The 18191-nt window shown below is 41.1% G+C and overlaps 1 protein-coding gene across 1 annotated transcript; it reads right to left on the bottom strand.

The window, feature by feature from the left end:
• Positions 1-4217: 4217 nt before the first annotated feature.
• Positions 4218-18184, bottom strand: CHMP5 (charged multivesicular body protein 5). The gene is made up of 8 exons (XM_082602226.1): positions 17870-18184; positions 16545-16649; positions 14860-14906; positions 12983-13076; positions 12759-12830; positions 9112-9220; positions 7152-7264; positions 4218-4778 (listed from the first exon to the last, which is right to left on the bottom strand). Exons 1-8 carry the CDS (start codon positions 17936-17938, stop codon positions 4728-4730), a joined length of 660 nt encoding a protein of 219 aa, XP_082458352.1. The 5' UTR covers positions 17939-18184; the 3' UTR covers positions 4218-4727.
• Positions 18185-18191: the final 7 nt, after the last annotated feature.

Below are 18191 nucleotides of genomic sequence, written 5' to 3' on the forward strand. Positions count from 1 at the left end.
GGCCCAGGTTCGATCCCTGTTTGGCAAACTAAGATCCCACAAGCCGTGTTGCATGGCCTAAATAAATAAATAAATAAATAAAACGGACTCAAGAAGAAATAGAAAATCTGAATAGACCTATAACAAGTAGAGATTGAATTAGTAATAATAATAAAAAAAGCTTCCCACAAAGCCAGGCCCAGATGGCTTCACTGGTGAATGCTACCAAACGTTCAAAAATTGACACCAATCCTTCAAAAACTCTTCCAAAAAACAGAGGAGAAAGTAATACTTCCCAACTCATTCTCTGGATGAAAACTCTGCCTTAGGGCAATCATTGCCAATCTCTTCATTGCAGAAATTTATGGCAACAGTCAGACTGCTTGTCCATGAAAACAGGTTCATCCTGATCAGGCACCCTCGGGCAGTGGTTCTTAACGTTAGCTACACATAAGAACTACCTGGGGAGCTTTTAAAAAATCCAAGTGCCCACACTGTCTCTAGATATACTACATAAGAATCTATGGGGGTATGACTCAGGCAGCAATAAAACAAGCCAACTCCCTATGTGATATAGGAATGTATAAAAGGAAAGCTAAGGGATATGGAATGTAGATGTAGATGTAGAAGTGCCAAACTTCTCTCTACTGGATCATTCCAGTCTCCTCCACCCTTGTTAATCTCCTGGGGCTGCTAGATTACAACTTAAGGAGACCACCTGCACTCAATTCTGCTTTTAATGCTTAACTGACCAGTGATGCTAACTGGTGGTAGCTATAGCAGTGATCAGAGCGTCCCTACCACAGGATTTATCCTCTCCACTCTCCTTAAATTCGCTGGGATTGACGAAGACCAGGGCCTGGTTTTTGGTCTTTTCCCGGTATAGCAAGAATTAGCAGAATGACAAAGGTGTTAAGGAAGCTCTGAAACCGAGTACCCCTAAAACCAAGTTCCCCTACCGAGTTTATCCCCTACCTCTCTATCCAAAATTTTATTCCCTTTCTTGTCCCCTCTGACCTCAATCCTGTGCTAACTGAATGCTAATCAACCAGAGTCAGATGACTAAAATTGCTATTGTCGGTAACATCATTAAGGTACAGACTCAGGTTGTTCCTCCAGGGCAAAATGAGCTAACAGACCCAACCAACCCTGGTCACGGACCACCAGACCAGACTCGTAAACCATAGGCGTCCTGACTGCCAAAACTACAATTAAGAAATGTCACAAAATGATGATTAACCCCAGCTTCTTTGTTCTTCTCCTTAAAAAACCCCTAACTAGGGCTTCCCTGGTGGCGCAGTGGTTGAGAGTCCGCCTGCCGATGCAGGGGACGCGGGTTCGTGCCCCGGTTCGGGAAGATCCCACATGCCGCGGAGCGGCTGGGCCCGTGAGCCATGGCCGCTGAGCCTGCGTGTCTGGAGCCTGTGCTCTGCAACGGGAGAGGCCACAACAGTGAGAGGCCCGCATACCGCAAAAAAAAAAAAAAAACGAATTCAAAGGCCAAGCTGGAGTGGATCTGAGACTTGTCTCTCACTTCCTTACTTGGCACCCTGCAATAACCCTGACTTTGCTGCAAACACCCGCTGTCAGTTTGGCTTTCTGTGCCGTGGGCACACGAGCCCATTGATCGGTTACAGCTCCAAGGAGGGGAAACTGTATGAGCAGAGGCAGGGAATGACCGTATGGCAGATACAGGAGAACTAGAACAGGACTCTTACTAGCAAGTGACAGGAACCCAATTCCAACTAGTTTAAGCAGAAAAGGGGGTTTATTGGCAGAATTCTCAGTTCACAGAACTAAAGGAGGAGTTGCAGAGACTTGGAGCACTCTGAGAATCTCAAAGATCAGAAGTCAGGGCTCAGTGCCATGAGGATTCTTTCATTCTGCCTCTTGGCTGCTCTCTCGACTCAATATCTCAAACTTCTCAGACTGATAAAAAGTAAAAAAAAAAAAAAAAAAAAAGGAAAGCATTTCCCCTTAGAAAATTTGAGGGATGAACTTCAATAGGCACAAACCTGGTTACAAGCCCACTCCCATAGTGGAAAAGTAAAGGTAGGGCTACTCTAATTGGTATTTTTCCAATAATCACACATTTGGAATTGGGGAGGCAGTTCTCTAAATGAAAGAGAATGCTGTTCTGAAAAGACTAAGCAATAAACCATTACAGAGAGGCAGGGGCCAATAGGCAGCTTTTTAAGCCCTGCTGGAGGTGTCAGGGAACCAGGACTTTATGCAAGAAGGGAAAGCAGGTCATTTCTTCGCAAAGGCTATGTGAAGGATGTCCAAGCCAAAGAGAGTTGAAAAGAGAAAAGGAGGGGCTGGATTTGAGAAACATGTAGGGGTTAAAAGCAGGGTTTAATGATTAATTGAATGTGTAGGATGAGGCAAAATGTAGGCATCAAGGACAACTCAAGAGCTTTCTGTTTCGAATGATGGAGGATAATGGTTCCATTAGCTGAGGCAGGGAAAACAGGAGGTTAGGTCTGGGGGAAAGATAATGGTTGTCTTGGCCATTTGAATGTGAAGTGTTTGTGGGCTTCTGGAACATCCAGATTACTCTTAGGCAACAAGTGGATATAAAAAGGATTCTGAAACTCAGGGGCAAGACCAGGGATACAAGTATAGACTTAGAAGTCAGCAGTTAAAGCCATGAGAATAGCTGAGATTATTAAATATAAGTGAGCAGAGAAAGAAGTACTGTGGATAAAGGCTGGACTCCTGAGGAACACCAACATTATAGGGTTGGAGAGATGAGAATTTCAGAAAGGAATCTTGGAGGGAATAGTCAGAAGAATAGAAGAACCACGGAGTACTATCACAAAAGCCAAGGGAAGAGACACTGGTAGAATGATTGTTCCCTGGTATCTAATGTACTAAAGTGGTCTAGCTGGAGCACTAAATATCACCCACTAAAACTGGCAATATATGGGTCACTGATTTAACACTGGCAAGATAAGAAATAAAGCAGGAACGTCGGTTGAGTGTAAAGCTCAGGGTAATGAGCTTAATTTGGATGTTAGATTTTAGGTAGTGGTGGGGCGTTTAATTTGGAATACCCAGAACTGAAAATAAGAATAAGGAAAGAGGTCTGGGCTAGTAACAGTTATTTTGAGGCATTAGTTCATAGGTAATAGTTAAAATCATGGGTGTGAGTTATCTCAAGGAAAGTACGAAGGGTAAGAAGTCATCCCAGATTGGAACTATAATGGAAGAAATATTAAAAGGGCTGAGTGAGAACTTGTAAGGAAGCCAAGGAAGGTTTCAAGAAGGTAATGAAGAATAGTGTAATGTTTGCTCCACTGGAAGTCTTCTTCAAGGGTGAGGTTAGTGGGGGTGGGAGAGGGTTACATCCGTGTCTCATTCTCACCTATAACTAGACAGTGAAGTTTTGAAGAGAGGAGCTGTGATTGTTCTTGGTATCCCCTGGGTCGGTATAGAGACTCTACAGGGCTGGTGTTCAATAAATGTTTATTGATCTGCTGACACATGAAAGGCTGGTGCATGTGACACTGTGAGGCAGCCAGTGAGGCTGGCAGAAGGGAGGATGGATCATTAAAGACCCTGAAATCTAGCAGGAATTTGGACTTGCTGTAGCAATCCAGGCACTTCCCAAGAAGGGAATAAAGCCCACTTTTTTTTTTTTTTTTTTTGCCGAGCTGCGCAGCTTGCAGGACCTTAGTTCCCCGACCAGGGATTGAACCCGAGACCATGGCAGTGAAAGTGCCAAGTGCTAACCACTGGACTGCCAGAGAACTCCCAACCCCTGATTTTTAATTGTTAATAACCCCTCATATGAGACATGGCAGTTAACAAATTACTCAAGACAATCAATTATTCCTCACAAAAGCTTGTGAGGAAAGCATGATTTTACTAGTAAGGAAATTAAAATTTAGAGGTGTGAGTGGGCTTCTCAGTAGTTATTAGATGCAGACCCAGGGCCCAAGCCTGGATTGCTCCTTGCTCTTTCCACTATACCACAATGCTGCCAGTTAAATTCGATTTTTGTAGTGGAGTTTTTGGGCTGAGTCGACATTAAAATCATATTAAATTTGGTTTCTGTAGTGGAAGTTTCAGGCTGAGGTAATACTATTAAAATTATATCCTTTTGAAAAATATTTATTGAGTATAAATAAATGTCCTATACATTAAATATCAAGAAATATTCATTATTGATTACAAGTCCACTGTAATACTGAATGAACCACAGAATCAAAACAGCCACCCATGACACAGTAGTGATAATTCCATTCCAGTATTGGACACAGCAACGATTTACTCACAAGACACAACAAAACTCACCAAAAAAAGCCATCACTTTAACCAACCTATAATACCACAAGAGAAAATGGTTTGGGATCATAATATGGACAGTCCCACTAATCTCGTCTTTGTCATCAATTTATTGGGTCAATTTGAGATTGTGGAGATATGCTATCATAGAACTTAAAGATTCCCATTTCCTTGGTTTTATCTCAAAATTATTATTAAGGAATGAAGTTATACATACCTAATGATAATTTTAAGTAAGTTAGTCTTTCATAAGAGAAAAGGAATAAAAATTTAGTATGAAGAAAGCTTCCTTCAAGCAATGAGTCTCTTAACGGAAAAAAAATGAAAGCAATGTAATTAACTTCTCCTCCAAAGAAAGGAAAGAAACCTAAATCTGTTATGGCAAACTTGGAAAGATAAATATTTCCTAGTCCCAGAATATGTGTTTATTTTACATGATGTACTTGAATGATGCAAGTCTACGAAGCAGGGATCTGTGGCAATCCGAATTCATCCACCAAGACTCCATCCTGTGAAAAGGAAGAAATGCTTAGTGCCACTATTTTCCAAATGATAAAAAAAGAAAAAGATTACAAGTGTTTAGTAGTCAAAACTCATTTCTAAGTGTTTAATCAATGAAAACAAAAATCCCACTGATAAGATGAGAACAAGCTGTTTTATAAAAGGTAAAGGGGGAAGTGATAAACCAGGAAAAGAAGTGGAAGGGATCAAAAGGGCTGACTCCTTGCAGAGTAAGGGAAGAGTACAGAGAGAAAGAGAAACCTAAGAGTAAACCCAGAAAGGGGAAAAGGGGACTGGGAATGTCCAGGAGTGAAGGCAGAGGAGTGAGTGCTTACCTCCAGATTCCCACTTTCACTCTGATCCCAAAGTGAACCAATACCTTTTGTAGCCTCATCAATCCTTTTATTTATTTAATTATTTTTTAAAATTTATTTATTTAATTTATTTAGTTTTGGCTGCATTGGGTCTTTGTTGCTGCACGCGGGCTTTTCTCTAGTTGTGGAGAGCGGGGGCTACTCTTCGTTGCGGTGCGTGGGCTTCTCATTGCAGTGGCTTTTCTTGTTATGGAGCATGGGCTCTAGGCACAGGGGCTTCAGTAGTTGTGGCTCGTGGGCTCCAGAGCTCAGGCTCAGTAGTTGTGGCACACAGGCTTAGTTGTTCCGTGGCATGTGGAACCAGGGCTCGAACCTGTGTCCCCTGCATTGGCAGGTGGATTCCTAACCACTGCACCACCAGGGAAGCCTGCCTCATCAATCCTTGAAGGAGCAGTGCCCTGGGACAGGCAGTCACTTCCATATCACACTTTACTACAAACTTACAGGCAGTGACACCACTATCAATTCAGAAACCATACCTCAACAGCACATTTAAGTCAGGAATCTGTGACCTTCTAAAAGTGGAAATAACACACATCTCTCAGGGACCTGTTACTAAGGATTTGAAAAGATGGGCTATGGTAGTGTTAACAAAAATGATTTTAGGTATACTGAGAAAAAGCAGCCTATGTACCTGGTGCCTTGAAATGGTGAGGGTGGCCTGTGTAGTACAGAAAGGTAAGACGACCCCAGGCTCAAGTAAGCGGGGGGAGGGGTACGGTAGGGGAACACACACATTCATCAAAACCAGTTATAAGAGGGACTTCCCTGGTGGCGCAGTGGTTAGGACTCCTCACTCCCAATGCAGGGGGCTCGGGTTTGATCCCTGGTCTGGGAACTAGATCCCACATGCGTGCTGCAACTAAGAGTTCGCATGCCACAACTAAGGAGCTGGCGAGCTGCAACTAAGGAGTCCACTTGCTGCAACTAAGACCCAATGCAACCAAATAAATAAATATTAAAAAAAAAATTCAGTTATAAGGGACCTGAGAAATTATCTACTTTCCCACCTTTTTGTTCCCCACATTGCACAGGTAGGAAAACCATGAGGTTCAGAGAGAAGATACGAACTTCTAATTTGCTCAAAGTCACACAGTGAATAAAGGCAGAGCTGAGACTGGCTCCCACTCTAGGATTCTGTCAACTATAATGTGCACCTCAATGTGCACGTTGGGAGTAGGTAAACACCAGGACTGTAAACGGTCAGTGGCAATAGAAAAAATGACATGTGATACCAGAAACTCAGATGGGGTAAACAGGATTTTATCAGCAGCAAAATTTTATCTATTTATAATGACAAGCATGTAGATTTGAACAGGGCTTTAAGTTCGCAAAGTCCTTTTACATACATGATCTAATTTGATCTACACAACAATTATGTGAGATAATTACAGTTACCTGCATTTTATAGATGCAAGGAACAGAGAAGTTCAAAACAGCTAAGTGATTTGCCAAGGTCTCACAGTTAGTGGTGTCAATCTCAGGCTTACACCCATGTATCCTGATTCTTTTTCCTTGTTGAAGTAGAATCTTTCTACATTAAGTTTTATACTTAAATTATGAATCCCTAGTTCAAAAAAAAATCCACCCTATTATTGATCATCGTGTCTGGAGTGGACCTTTATTTTATACTGCCACCCCGCATGGTTCATGCATATGTTGCTGCTGCTTTCCCAGGAAATGTCTAAAACCCAATAGCACCCAGTCCAAGCTCACAAAAGTGATTATGTATACTATACAAATTGTCATTGAATAAAACCATCCCTGGAACTCAGTGACACTATTTATGTAGCCTATCCACAATCCAATGTGGGAAAACTGGGCTTTCAAGGGTTCCCAAAATAATGACAGTCTTTACTTGTTCTTACTTAAGAATACCTTTTAGATTCCCAGACCATTCTGCATAGAAAATAAAACAGAAAAAGATTTCACCTTATTCTTACTTAAGAATACCTTTTAGATTCTCAGACCATTTTGCATAGAAAATAAAACAGAAAAAGCTTTCACCTTATTCTTTGTGTCAGTGGGAACACCTTCTGGAATTGCAGGTGCAGCTGCTGCTTCATCCAAATAAGAACTGTCTTCATCAGCCAGAAGCTCATCACCCAGTGCATCCAACTCTGAGATTGAAATAGTCAATATTTCAAAAAAATATAAGCAAGAAAATTGGCAGCTAATGTTAAGAAAGTTGCCCAAATTATTTGCAATAAGATGAAAACTTAGAAACAAAGAGAAGGTGATTATTAATTTCTATTTTCAAAATAAAAGATGGCCATTTTAAGAAATTTTCAGGGGAACTGGTGTGGTAAAAATCCATGAAACACAAAAATAAAACAAACAAACAAACAAAACCATTCCCCACAGATTTATAAGGCCCAGTCTTCATGAGTCTTCTATAGTTATCGGTTGGCCAATTCAAATTAGAAAATCCTGATGATAACAAATGTAAAAAATCCTCTCCCATTTATTGATGAACTTGAAAGCAGGCAGCGAAAGGAGGCATGAGATTGTTGTATAGTGAGTGACCACTGCATGAGATCAGGCTTTAAAAATAAGTCTATGGGGGCTTCCCTGGTGGCGTAGTGGTTGAGAATCTGCCTGCCAATGCAAGGGACAGGGGTTCGAGCCCTGGTCTGGGAAGATCCCACATGCCGTGGAGCAACTAGCCCCATGAGCCACAAATACTGAGCCTGCGCGTCTGGAGCCTGTGCTCCGCAACGAGAGGCCCGTGCACCGCGATGAGGAGTGGCCCCCGCTTGCCACAACTAGAGAAAGCCCTTGCACAGAAACGAAGAGCCAACACAGCCATAAATAAATGAATAAATAAATAAATAAATAAATAAAATTTAAAAAAAAAAAAAAGAGTAAGACCATTAAAATAAATAAATAAATAAATAAGTCTATGGCAAAGTGAGTTGGAAGTGACCAGGGGAAATGGCAACAGCAGGTAGAGACTCATCAGAGGAAACTTAAGATGAGAAATAAGAAATAAACGGGGGAAAAAAGGTTCTAGGCAAAACAGAACATGGAGAGAAAGAAGTAGTAGTAATGGGACAGGGGAATCACGCAACAGAAAACCCAGTGTGGGGTGGTCTTGCCATCTACCTAGTTGCTCATGCTAGAAATTGACAAACACCTCTGACACCTCCCTCTCTCTCCACACCCAATCAATCATTAGGTCTTGTCCATTCAACCTCCTAAAATTTCTTCAATATGTCCACTTATCTCTGTTTTGGCTACCACCACCATAGTCTCAGCCACCACAATTTCTTAAATGGACTACAGGAATAGTTTCTAAACAACTCTCTGCGAGGCCACTTAACAACCCCTTCCATTTTGTCTTGCTACCCTCTGCTCATCCTTCAGGTGCAATGCCTGTCACTGACTCCCAAATAGGTTAGATTCACTGGCTATGTGCTCCTATGGTACCCCATACTTCTCCTTCCCAACAGTTTGTGCTCTTATAATTAATGAATTACTTGAAACAAGCAGTTTCTTACCCCTGCTAGAGGAGAAGCTTCATAAATGCAGGGATTGCATTTGTTTTCTTCAAGGCTGAATCCCCAGCATCTAATACAGTGCCTGGCATATAGTAGATGCACACTAAGTATTTGCCAACTACTGTTTCTTGATCTGCTTCGCTGTTCTGAGGGAGAGGACTCCAGCAGGAAAATAAAGAGAAAAAAAATCAAAAGGAAAATGGCAGGGAATGGCAGTGTTTGGATACCAAGCACCAGATCAGCAGAGGCCTTTGTCTAGACATTCCTTCAGAGCTTGTCCATCCCAGAGTTGGTGGGGTATGCAAATCTGATATGGCTGCCTCTCAAGCTCTTTGCCCAGAGACTATACCATAAACTCTCAGGGAACTGTTGCAGAAATTTTCTCTAACATTTGGGAGAAAAGGTCCCAGGCAGTCGCTCCTCTCAGATGCTAAAGCTACATATACAGTGCTTTTCCTATAACTTACCTGCTTCTAGGTCATCTTCATCTAATTCTGGGGTGCCATAACTACGACTCAGTGCTTCTTGGATTTCATTTGCATCTTCCATCATATCCTCTAGCTGGTCTTGTAGATCCTACAAAAATATATGACATGATTTTTATTCATTTCTTACCATTTTTCTCTAACTACCCCCTGTCCCTATTCTCTCCCCTGAATCTCAGAAATGAGCAATGGCCCACATAATCTTATTTTGGGTGGTAAAATGTAAACTTAAAAATAAAGAATAGAATTGGTAATCTTGCATTTGAATTTAAGGTGCTTCACGGAAATCCAAACTTCTATTGCAAGAATAGATGCCCAGTCAGCTCTCTCATTACAGAAAGTTTGCTTGAAACATCAAATCAAGCAATATTTACACTATCAAAATTTTTCTAGTTAATAGAGAAAAGGAGGTAATTCAGACAAGCAAATTACTCTTCTTGAGTCAGCCAAAAACTGACTACGCTGTACAGGGAAAGGAAGCAGTAGCGGAAACAACTGGGTAGTACAAAAAAGTTGTACTGGGCCCACTCCGGATGGGGAAACAGAAATGTAATCAGGATAGGCTTGATACCTGAGACCAGGCAGGTGAAAAAAATTGATTGAGGGCATAAATCTTCTGGGAATTATCTATTTGTACTTAACTGGGAGACTATTACAAGGCCAGAAAGAATGTAAAACCAATCTGAGAAGTGCTATAGCATAATATAGGGCAGTTAGTATAGTGGTTAGAAGAGCAGACTCTGGAGTCAAACATATCCAAGCTAAAATTTGGCCATTACTCAATGAAAAGTAATGTCTCTTAGCCTTTATTTCCTCATCTGTAAAATGGGATTATTAATAGTCATTCTTCATAGGGTTATTATAAGGATTTATTGCAATAATATATGTCATAATATGTGTCAAACACTAAGCACTTAATACTATATATCTTCTACTGAGTTAAGGATGTGCAAAACAATATGTTTTTCATATACTGAAAATTCCACATAGAGGGGAATGGACTAGTGTTGATAACACAGAGGGTCAAAATCAGCACCACTTATCCTTCAGAATTTCTAGAGCAATGCAAAACATTTAAAAACTTCTTCCTGGCCCCCAGATTAGGTTTGTTTTTCCATATAAAGGGTATAAAATAAAGCGGAGAAAAACATTTTTTTAAAAAGAAAATGCTTTGCTTTTCTGCATTTGCAAGTGCCAAACTATTGTACATATGTAACAGTCTGCTATACAGAGAAGCACTGGCTAAAACAATACTTAAAATAGACTGAAAATAACATAAACTAATCAAGTTGAACTTATATTATGCTTTTACACGTCAAGACAAGTCTGCCAAAATCATCTATGGATAGGATTCCTAGCAATAGACTCTAGGAAAGACACAGAAAAGAAAAAAATCATCACAAAGAATTAGCAGGTTCAGTTCTGGGAAAACAAACAAAATCAATACAAAACAAATATAAGCACTACACTTGATGTGCAGAAACTGGGAAACAAAAAAGACAGAAACAGGGGAACATACATACATAGAGGCAAATTTTCTGAATGAGCACTATAAAACAGTGAAAATGTTTTACAAGTAAAGTATTTTAGGAAAACAAATGGAATTCAAAATACCTAGACCAGCCAAAGACACATACCCATACACATCAAAAAAGTTACAACGAAAGGGGCTTTCCACCTGTCATGCAGGCAAATCTATGAGGTGACAGGAGAAGGATAATTAGATGGGGAGAGAGTCGGACAACCATAGGTGAAAGATGAAGAAACATATAAAAAACCAGAAAGATCAAAATTTCTATTTTGTTCATTAAATAGCACTAATTAAAACACAAGGAACCCGAAAAGCAGAAAATAAAATTCAGTTTCATTTTATTTTATTATCAAATAATAATACACAAATAAGACAAGCATACTCAGAACATTTTTCTCAGTGAATCGCCTGGAAGATATCACTAAGCCTAAATTCTTGTAAGTAGAGACTGGTGTGGAGGATTAGAAAGAGGGTGCCGAGAAGTATAAGGAGGGGTGCTGGAAAAGAGCAAGATGGGAGGAATGCCTTCACTAACTAAAGACCAGAACTACCCTACCAGAGAATACGTCTGCAGAAGCAGTTAAAATGCTGGGGACATAGTAAATATTCCACCAACAAATAATGCTTCAATTGGGCAGAACTGCTTTATCTCCATGAATGGCCTCTAGTTCATTTGTTCATCAATCATTAAATACTTTCTGAGCACCAACTATGGACAGGCATTGTTTGGGGCACTGGGGATACAATAGTGAACAAAACTGAGTCCATGCCCTCTTAGAAAGAGACATTCTACTCCGGGGGTTAGAACTATCACATACGCAGAAAGGAAGCCTTTTCCTCAGGCCAGTCACTACTCCTTCCGCTAACCCTGTCTGCCATCTGTGCTGTTCAACTGAGAGAGGCGAGAGGAGCCAAACTCTTAGGGCTCAGTGCCCCAGCCAAAACATGATCTCAAAAAGAAATGCTAGTTTTAAGGACCTAATGACATTATTGTTAAAAATCTAGGGACTTCCATGGTGGGCCAGTGGGTAAGACTCTGTGCTCCCAGTGCAGGGGGCCAGGGTTCGATCCCTGGTCGGGGAACTAGATCCCATCTGCCGCAACTAAGAGTCCGCATGCCGCAACTAAGAGTTTGCATGCACAACTAAGAAGCCCGTATGCAACAACTAAGAAGCCCGCATGCTGCAGTGAAGATCCCGTGTGCCGCAACTAAGACCCAGTGCAGCCAAAAAAAAAAAAAAAAACCAAAGAATTGGGGGTAGAGGATCAAGAGGCACAAACTACTATGTATGAAATACATAAGCTACAAGGATATATTGTACAACAAGGAATACAGTCAATATTTTATAATAACTATAAATGGAATATAACCTTTAAAAAAAAAGATGACTCAAGTTCTGGGGATCTAAAGTACAGCATGGTGGCTACATTTAACAATACTTGCAAGTTGCTAGGAAAGTAAACCTTAAATACTCTCACCACAAAAAAATAGTAATTATGTGAGGTTATGAAGGTGTTAACTAACTTTATAGTGGTAACCATTTCACTATATATATATGTATCAAATCATCATGTTGTATACCTTCAACTTACACAATGTTATATGTCAAGTGTATCTCAATAAAACTGGGGGAAAAAATATAAAGAGAATTACTAGAAGAGGGAATCAATTCTACACCAGGAACCGTGCTAAGCACTTTATGTATATGTCCCCATTTTACACTCGGGACAATCCTGGGAGATGAGCAGCAACACCACTACTTTACAATTGAGGCAACTGACTAAAAATCAAGTGAGTTAGAAGTAAAAGAAAACTGGGTGCTTATTCACTGGGTGCTTATTAGGTGCCAGGCATTGTGCGTTTAGATACACCAGCTCATTTATTTCATCCTAATTATAATTGTATGTGGTATTAGGATCCTTAGGTTAACAATGAGGAAAGTGAGACCTTTGGTACCCTTTCCCAAAGTTACTCTATTAGTAAATGGCAGAACCCAAGATTCAATCCCTCTCCTGTGCTCTTCCCATCACATACACAATCATTTTGATTCTTTCAGAAACAAGTGTATATTCTTGGAGAAACCAGTACACATCTCACCTCAATCTGGTCGATTTTCACTTGCTTGTATGCTTTCTTCATCTCCTTTACACCCAGTTTCATAGCATCAACCTAAAAAAAGGAAAGAGAAAACACCATGTCTTAAGAACCCATGTTGGTTAAACTGTCTTTTAAAAACCATAAGAAAAGAGCACAGAGTACAAAAATAAAATAAAATAAAACAAAAATAAAATAAAACCATGGCAAAAGTGTTTTGGGAGTACCGTGGTCTTGGTGTCCTTCAATGACTGGATGGTGTAATTGGCTTGTTCCATGTTAAATGACTGTTGGGCAAGATTGTCCCGCTGCTGCTCATACCTTTTTAGAGTCAATTGAGAAGGATAAATGTGAGCCAGATAGAAATCCTCAGGAAGAAAGTATCTCTAACACAAAATAAGAGAATTTTCTTAAAAACAATAACAACAAACGTTAAAAAATTAAATACACAGAAAAATTGGGAAAAACAATTTAATCAATCTAACACAAACATTATTTGGTGTCCCTCCAGTCTTTTTCCTTTGTATATATTTTAGTTACAACACTATTTTCCACTTAACATTATTATTATTACTGCTGCTTTCTACATTGTTAAGAAGTCTTAATACATGTCTTTATAATGTTTTAGATTATTTCCTATGCTAAAGTCCCAGAAATGGAATTCCTGGGGGAAAGGGCAAGACTGTTTTTAAGGCTCTTCATACATATAATGAAACTGTTTTTCCAGTAGACTGAACTCCTTGAGGACAGGTATGTTATTTTATTAATCTCGTATCCACAAATAGGTAATCTATCCAAACTAATATAACGCCTGGCACTCCACGTTTTTTTAAAATAAAGCTTTATATCAACTTATAATACTGCCTCAAAGACTTATATCATTATAGTCCTTATACAATATTTCGAAACCATCTAACCATCCAACCAGAAGAAAAATGGTCAATGATGCAGGCAAATGGTGGTGGAACATTATTACCCCGTTAAAAAGTATAATGTTTGCAAAGAGTATTTAGAAGGACAAAAACACTCATGATATAACATTAAGTGGAAAAGGATAACCTATATACATGCCATTTGTTATTTTCTAAAAAATTATATGCACACATACCATGTATGCACAAGCAGAGAAAGGAACTGTGAGAAATCAGCATTTTAAAGGTGGTTATTTCTGCTAGTAGGAATCTAGGTAGATTTCCTTTTCTTCTACTCATGTTTATGTACTTGCCAAGTTTCTACAATGAATAATATCCTTTTATTTAAAAAAAAAGTTACCTAAAAATTGCAATGCTACCCATTAGAGAGCTAACAGTTTTATCACACTCCCTCACCACTCTGGGCATTATAATTTATTTTTCCAATTCTGTCTAATCTAAAAGGAGTAAGATGGTGTCTGATGTCTTATAAAAAGTTAGTTTATAAATAGGAATAGAGATATCAACAATTTTTCTGGTTCTTTATTAGCTGATTACATCTGACCTCTATAACCCTGCAGAGGGTCTCAACAGCTCACAAGGGTAAGTACCAAAGATACTCTTGGGCTTCTGCTCAAACACTGGGACACAGTCACCTAAAACAAATTAAGGACCGTTAAATCTTCTGATGGGAGGGAACAAATATTCAAGATTCCCAATTTTACAGACAAACAAATAAAAATTAAAAAGGCACACTCTAATTAAATAAATGGGAGAACCAAACTCTATAGATCTGGGCAGTCCAATACAGAAGCCACTAGCCACACATGGCTACTTAAATTATTAAAATTAAATAAAATTAAAGCTTGAGTTCCTTAGTCACACTAGCTACATTTCAAGTGCTCAATAGCCACGCATGGCTAATAGCTACTGTACTGAAGAGCAGAGATACAAAACACCTCCCATCAAAGCAAAAAGTTCTATTTAAATGGACAGTGCTGCAACAGATGTTGCTGAACATGCAGGGGGAGAAAAACCCAGCTAACTGTATGTGTAAATGAAATTTGCAATTAACTCAAGAATACTTATAAAGTGGTATGAAAACCTAAAGGTATGAAAACCTAAAGGAATGGAAGACCATTTCCCTTTTGGTTAAACCTGCTAAAGGAAAGGAGGTTATGCTTATAACTTACATCCGCTTTTGCTTTAAAACCCGCAAGGCTTTCTGCTTGACCATATTCTAGGGAGAAAAACAGATTTTAATGAAAAGAAGTAGAAAATATACATATGGTAAAAAAAAATCTCCCATATCCTCACATACCTACTTCCTCTCATCTTCAAGGTAGTAGACACAGGGACTCCTGGACTGTTCACTTCCCAAGCAGGCTTTAAGCCCCAGCTTGTCTCAGTCTTGGCATCCCACATCTCAGTGTACTGAAGTACATTTCCTTTTCCTAGTGCATATTATCTCTACTCCCAGCCCCAAGAGGGCCGATTTTGTATATCTAGGTGCCTTAGGGAGATTCCCAATTTGGACAGTCTGCTATCCACTCAAACTCAGCATGCCCAAGCTCCTCAGCCTGCTCTTACCTTGGAAATGACTAATAATGGCCCCGCCAGTCTCTCACCTCTCTAGGTTGAGAACTGTTACACCAACCTCACCTTTCCTCTCTCTACTGTGTCTTCATGCACTGCCATCTTAGATTTTCAGAACTCACTTTTAAACTGATTCCTCTCATGTCATTCTCATTACTACCACCATGGTTTAGGCTTTCATCTCCTCAAGTCGAGGTGGGCTTTCCTGCCTCTGGTCGCTCTCCATTCCATGCTATCTAACTAAGATGGCAGAGAAAATCCTCCTGTCACTTCCATTTCTATACTGTTTCATAAATCATTTTATTTGTCTCCTCCAATGAAGAAGGAAAAGCAGGTATTATTACTTCACAGATGATAATAATACCTAACATTTACTGAATGTGTCTATGTACTAGACACAGTGCTATGTAGGTCACATGAATTACCTCATTTAATCTCACACTTTAAAGTAGATATCATCCCCATTTTATAGATGGGCAAACTGAGGTTCAGTGATGCTAAGTAACTTGCTCTAGCTTGAATGTCTAATAAGTTACAGGGATGGGAAAAAAGAAGACAGTTCTACATTCACAGTCCATGCACTTAAATATACAACTCTATGTTTCTACCTAACAGAAGAGGAAAATAAAAAATTAACTGGGGACTTCCCTGGTGGCACAATGGTTAAGAATCTGCCCGCCAATGCGGGGGACACGGGTTCGAGCCCTGGCCTGGGAAGATCCCACATGCCGCGGAGCAGCTAAGCCCGCGTGCCACAACTGCTGAGCAACCCCCGCTTGCCACAACTAGAGAAAGCCCGCACACAGCAACGAAGACCCAATGCAGCCAAAAAAAAAAAAAAATTAACTGACTTTATAAAGGTCACAGCTAGTAGGTAGTGATGATATTATTAATAGAACACTGGTACTTTTTTCCCAACATGCCACTGCTTAACCAGTCTATTATACTTACCTAACCTGACTAGCCTGGCAACTCATTATTCCTGAGCAGGCCCAGCTCTCCAGGTAGAATATAGCACTTTCTCAGTAGAATATGCTAATTCCCATGTACATGCTTCTGGACATGTGACCAGCATCTTCTTGCCACCAGGTCAAATCCCAGCCTTCCTCTCATATATGGCTGCAAACTCTCCTCCCTGAAGGATACACCCTCACGTATGTTTTTTTATTAGACTGTGAGCATCTCTTCTGTATCTCTCACCAGCCCTTACCACCAGGCCCTACTTCCACAGGTGCTCAAGTTAGGCTGTCACAGTACCTTCTTCAGGTGCTGCCTACCTTACCTTTGCAGGACCCTCTCTCATCTTCTTGATCTGATCCTTATACTTCACTAGTTCAGCATCCAGCCGAGAAATCTTCTTGTCAATAGATTCTGCCCTGCTGTCCACCTTGAGGGGAAAAACATCAAAGGCAGTAGTAGTTATTGCAATACATTTACATGAAAAGTGGCAGGAGAGGAATGAATATAGAGGAAGAAAGGAAAAATAAAGAAGAGGGACTTCCCTGGTGGCGCAGTGGTTAAGATTCTGCCTGACAATGCAGGAATCACAGGTTCGATCCCTAGTCTGGGAAGATCCCACATGCCACGGAGCAACTAAGCCCGTGCACCACAACTACTGAGCCTGTGCTCTGGAGCCCATGCGCCACAACTACTGAGCCCGCATGCCACAACTGCTGAAGCCCGTGCACCTAGAGCCAGTGCTCTGCAACAAGAGAAGCCACCGAAATGAGAAGCCCGCTCATGGCAATGAAGAGTAGCCCCCGCTCGCTGCAACTAGAGAAAGCCCACGTGCAGCAACTAAGACCCAATGCAGCCAAAAATAAATAAATAAAATTAATTAATTTTAAAAAAAGAAGAGCATATGGTGAAAGGTGGAAAACAGTGATTCCTGTTGGTGGTGGGGAGATTCTCAGCCAGAAACACTGGAGAGCTTTCATAAACTATACTCCACGCCCTAAATTCTAATATTCCAGGGTCGCTCTCAAGTGTGCTTGAGCAGAAAAAGAATTTGAGAATCTCTGGGCTTAGTTGAGATTTCCCTAGAATCAGAGGCTTGTCAGGCTGAGGGCTCAAGCAGGAGGTGTGTGAAATGGGTTAGTGCCCAGTGGACCCCGGCTAGGGCTCAGATCTAATAATGCTATTCGCTTGGATAGAAGGTGGTGGCTTAATGTCAGGGGTCAGAATTCTGAATTTTGTGTTACTGAGATCCAGGATTGGGGTACAGATATGTTGAACTAGGGTATCAAGCCAAGGGTCCTGACGTGGGAGAGGGATGAGGGATGGAAGAGGAGTTAGGGGTCAGGCTGGACGAGGTGGGAAGGCTGCGTGGGCCTATGGCTGGTAGGGGTGAGGAGGTAAGGAAACAGCGAGTGGACGCGGCACTGGGCACCAGAAGGGGTGGGGCGCAAGAAGGGCGAGACAGTGATGGGTTAGGGGTCCCTGGTTTGTGGAGTCAGCAATGACTTGGGTAACAGGAAAGAAAGTGGGGTGGAGAGAGCTGAGATGCAATGGGTCCGGTACCCAGGAGTAGGCGCCGAAGCCGGGGGTGGGTGGGGTTGGGGGGGTGTCAGGGTCCCTGAGCCTAGTTATGTGTGTCTAAGTGCCCACCGTGCCAATGCAGTCAGTCAAGCTGGGCGGCGGAGCCTTGGGTTTCGCTTTCCCGAAGAATCGGTTCATCTTGAGCAGCCGCGAAGACAACCCAAACACGGGAGCAAAACCAGAAACGGAAGCAGAATCACCTCCGCCTCCGACTTGACTTCCGGCCCTCCATGCGCAAGCGCAATGTGCCTAATGGCGTTTACCGATCCTTTTTCCGGATTTTCAGCTCGGTCTTCCGGGGAAGAACAGCAGGAGGTTGGAGGTGAGAGACCGAGTCAGCAGGGGGCGTGGCCTCGGTGGCGGGAGTGGGCGTGACCTCATAAGCCAGGCG

This window comes from Mesoplodon mirus, assembly GCF_964341445.2.
Source record: "Mesoplodon mirus genome assembly, chromosome: 1".
Lineage (NCBI taxonomy): Eukaryota > Metazoa > Chordata > Mammalia > Artiodactyla > Ziphiidae > Mesoplodon > Mesoplodon mirus.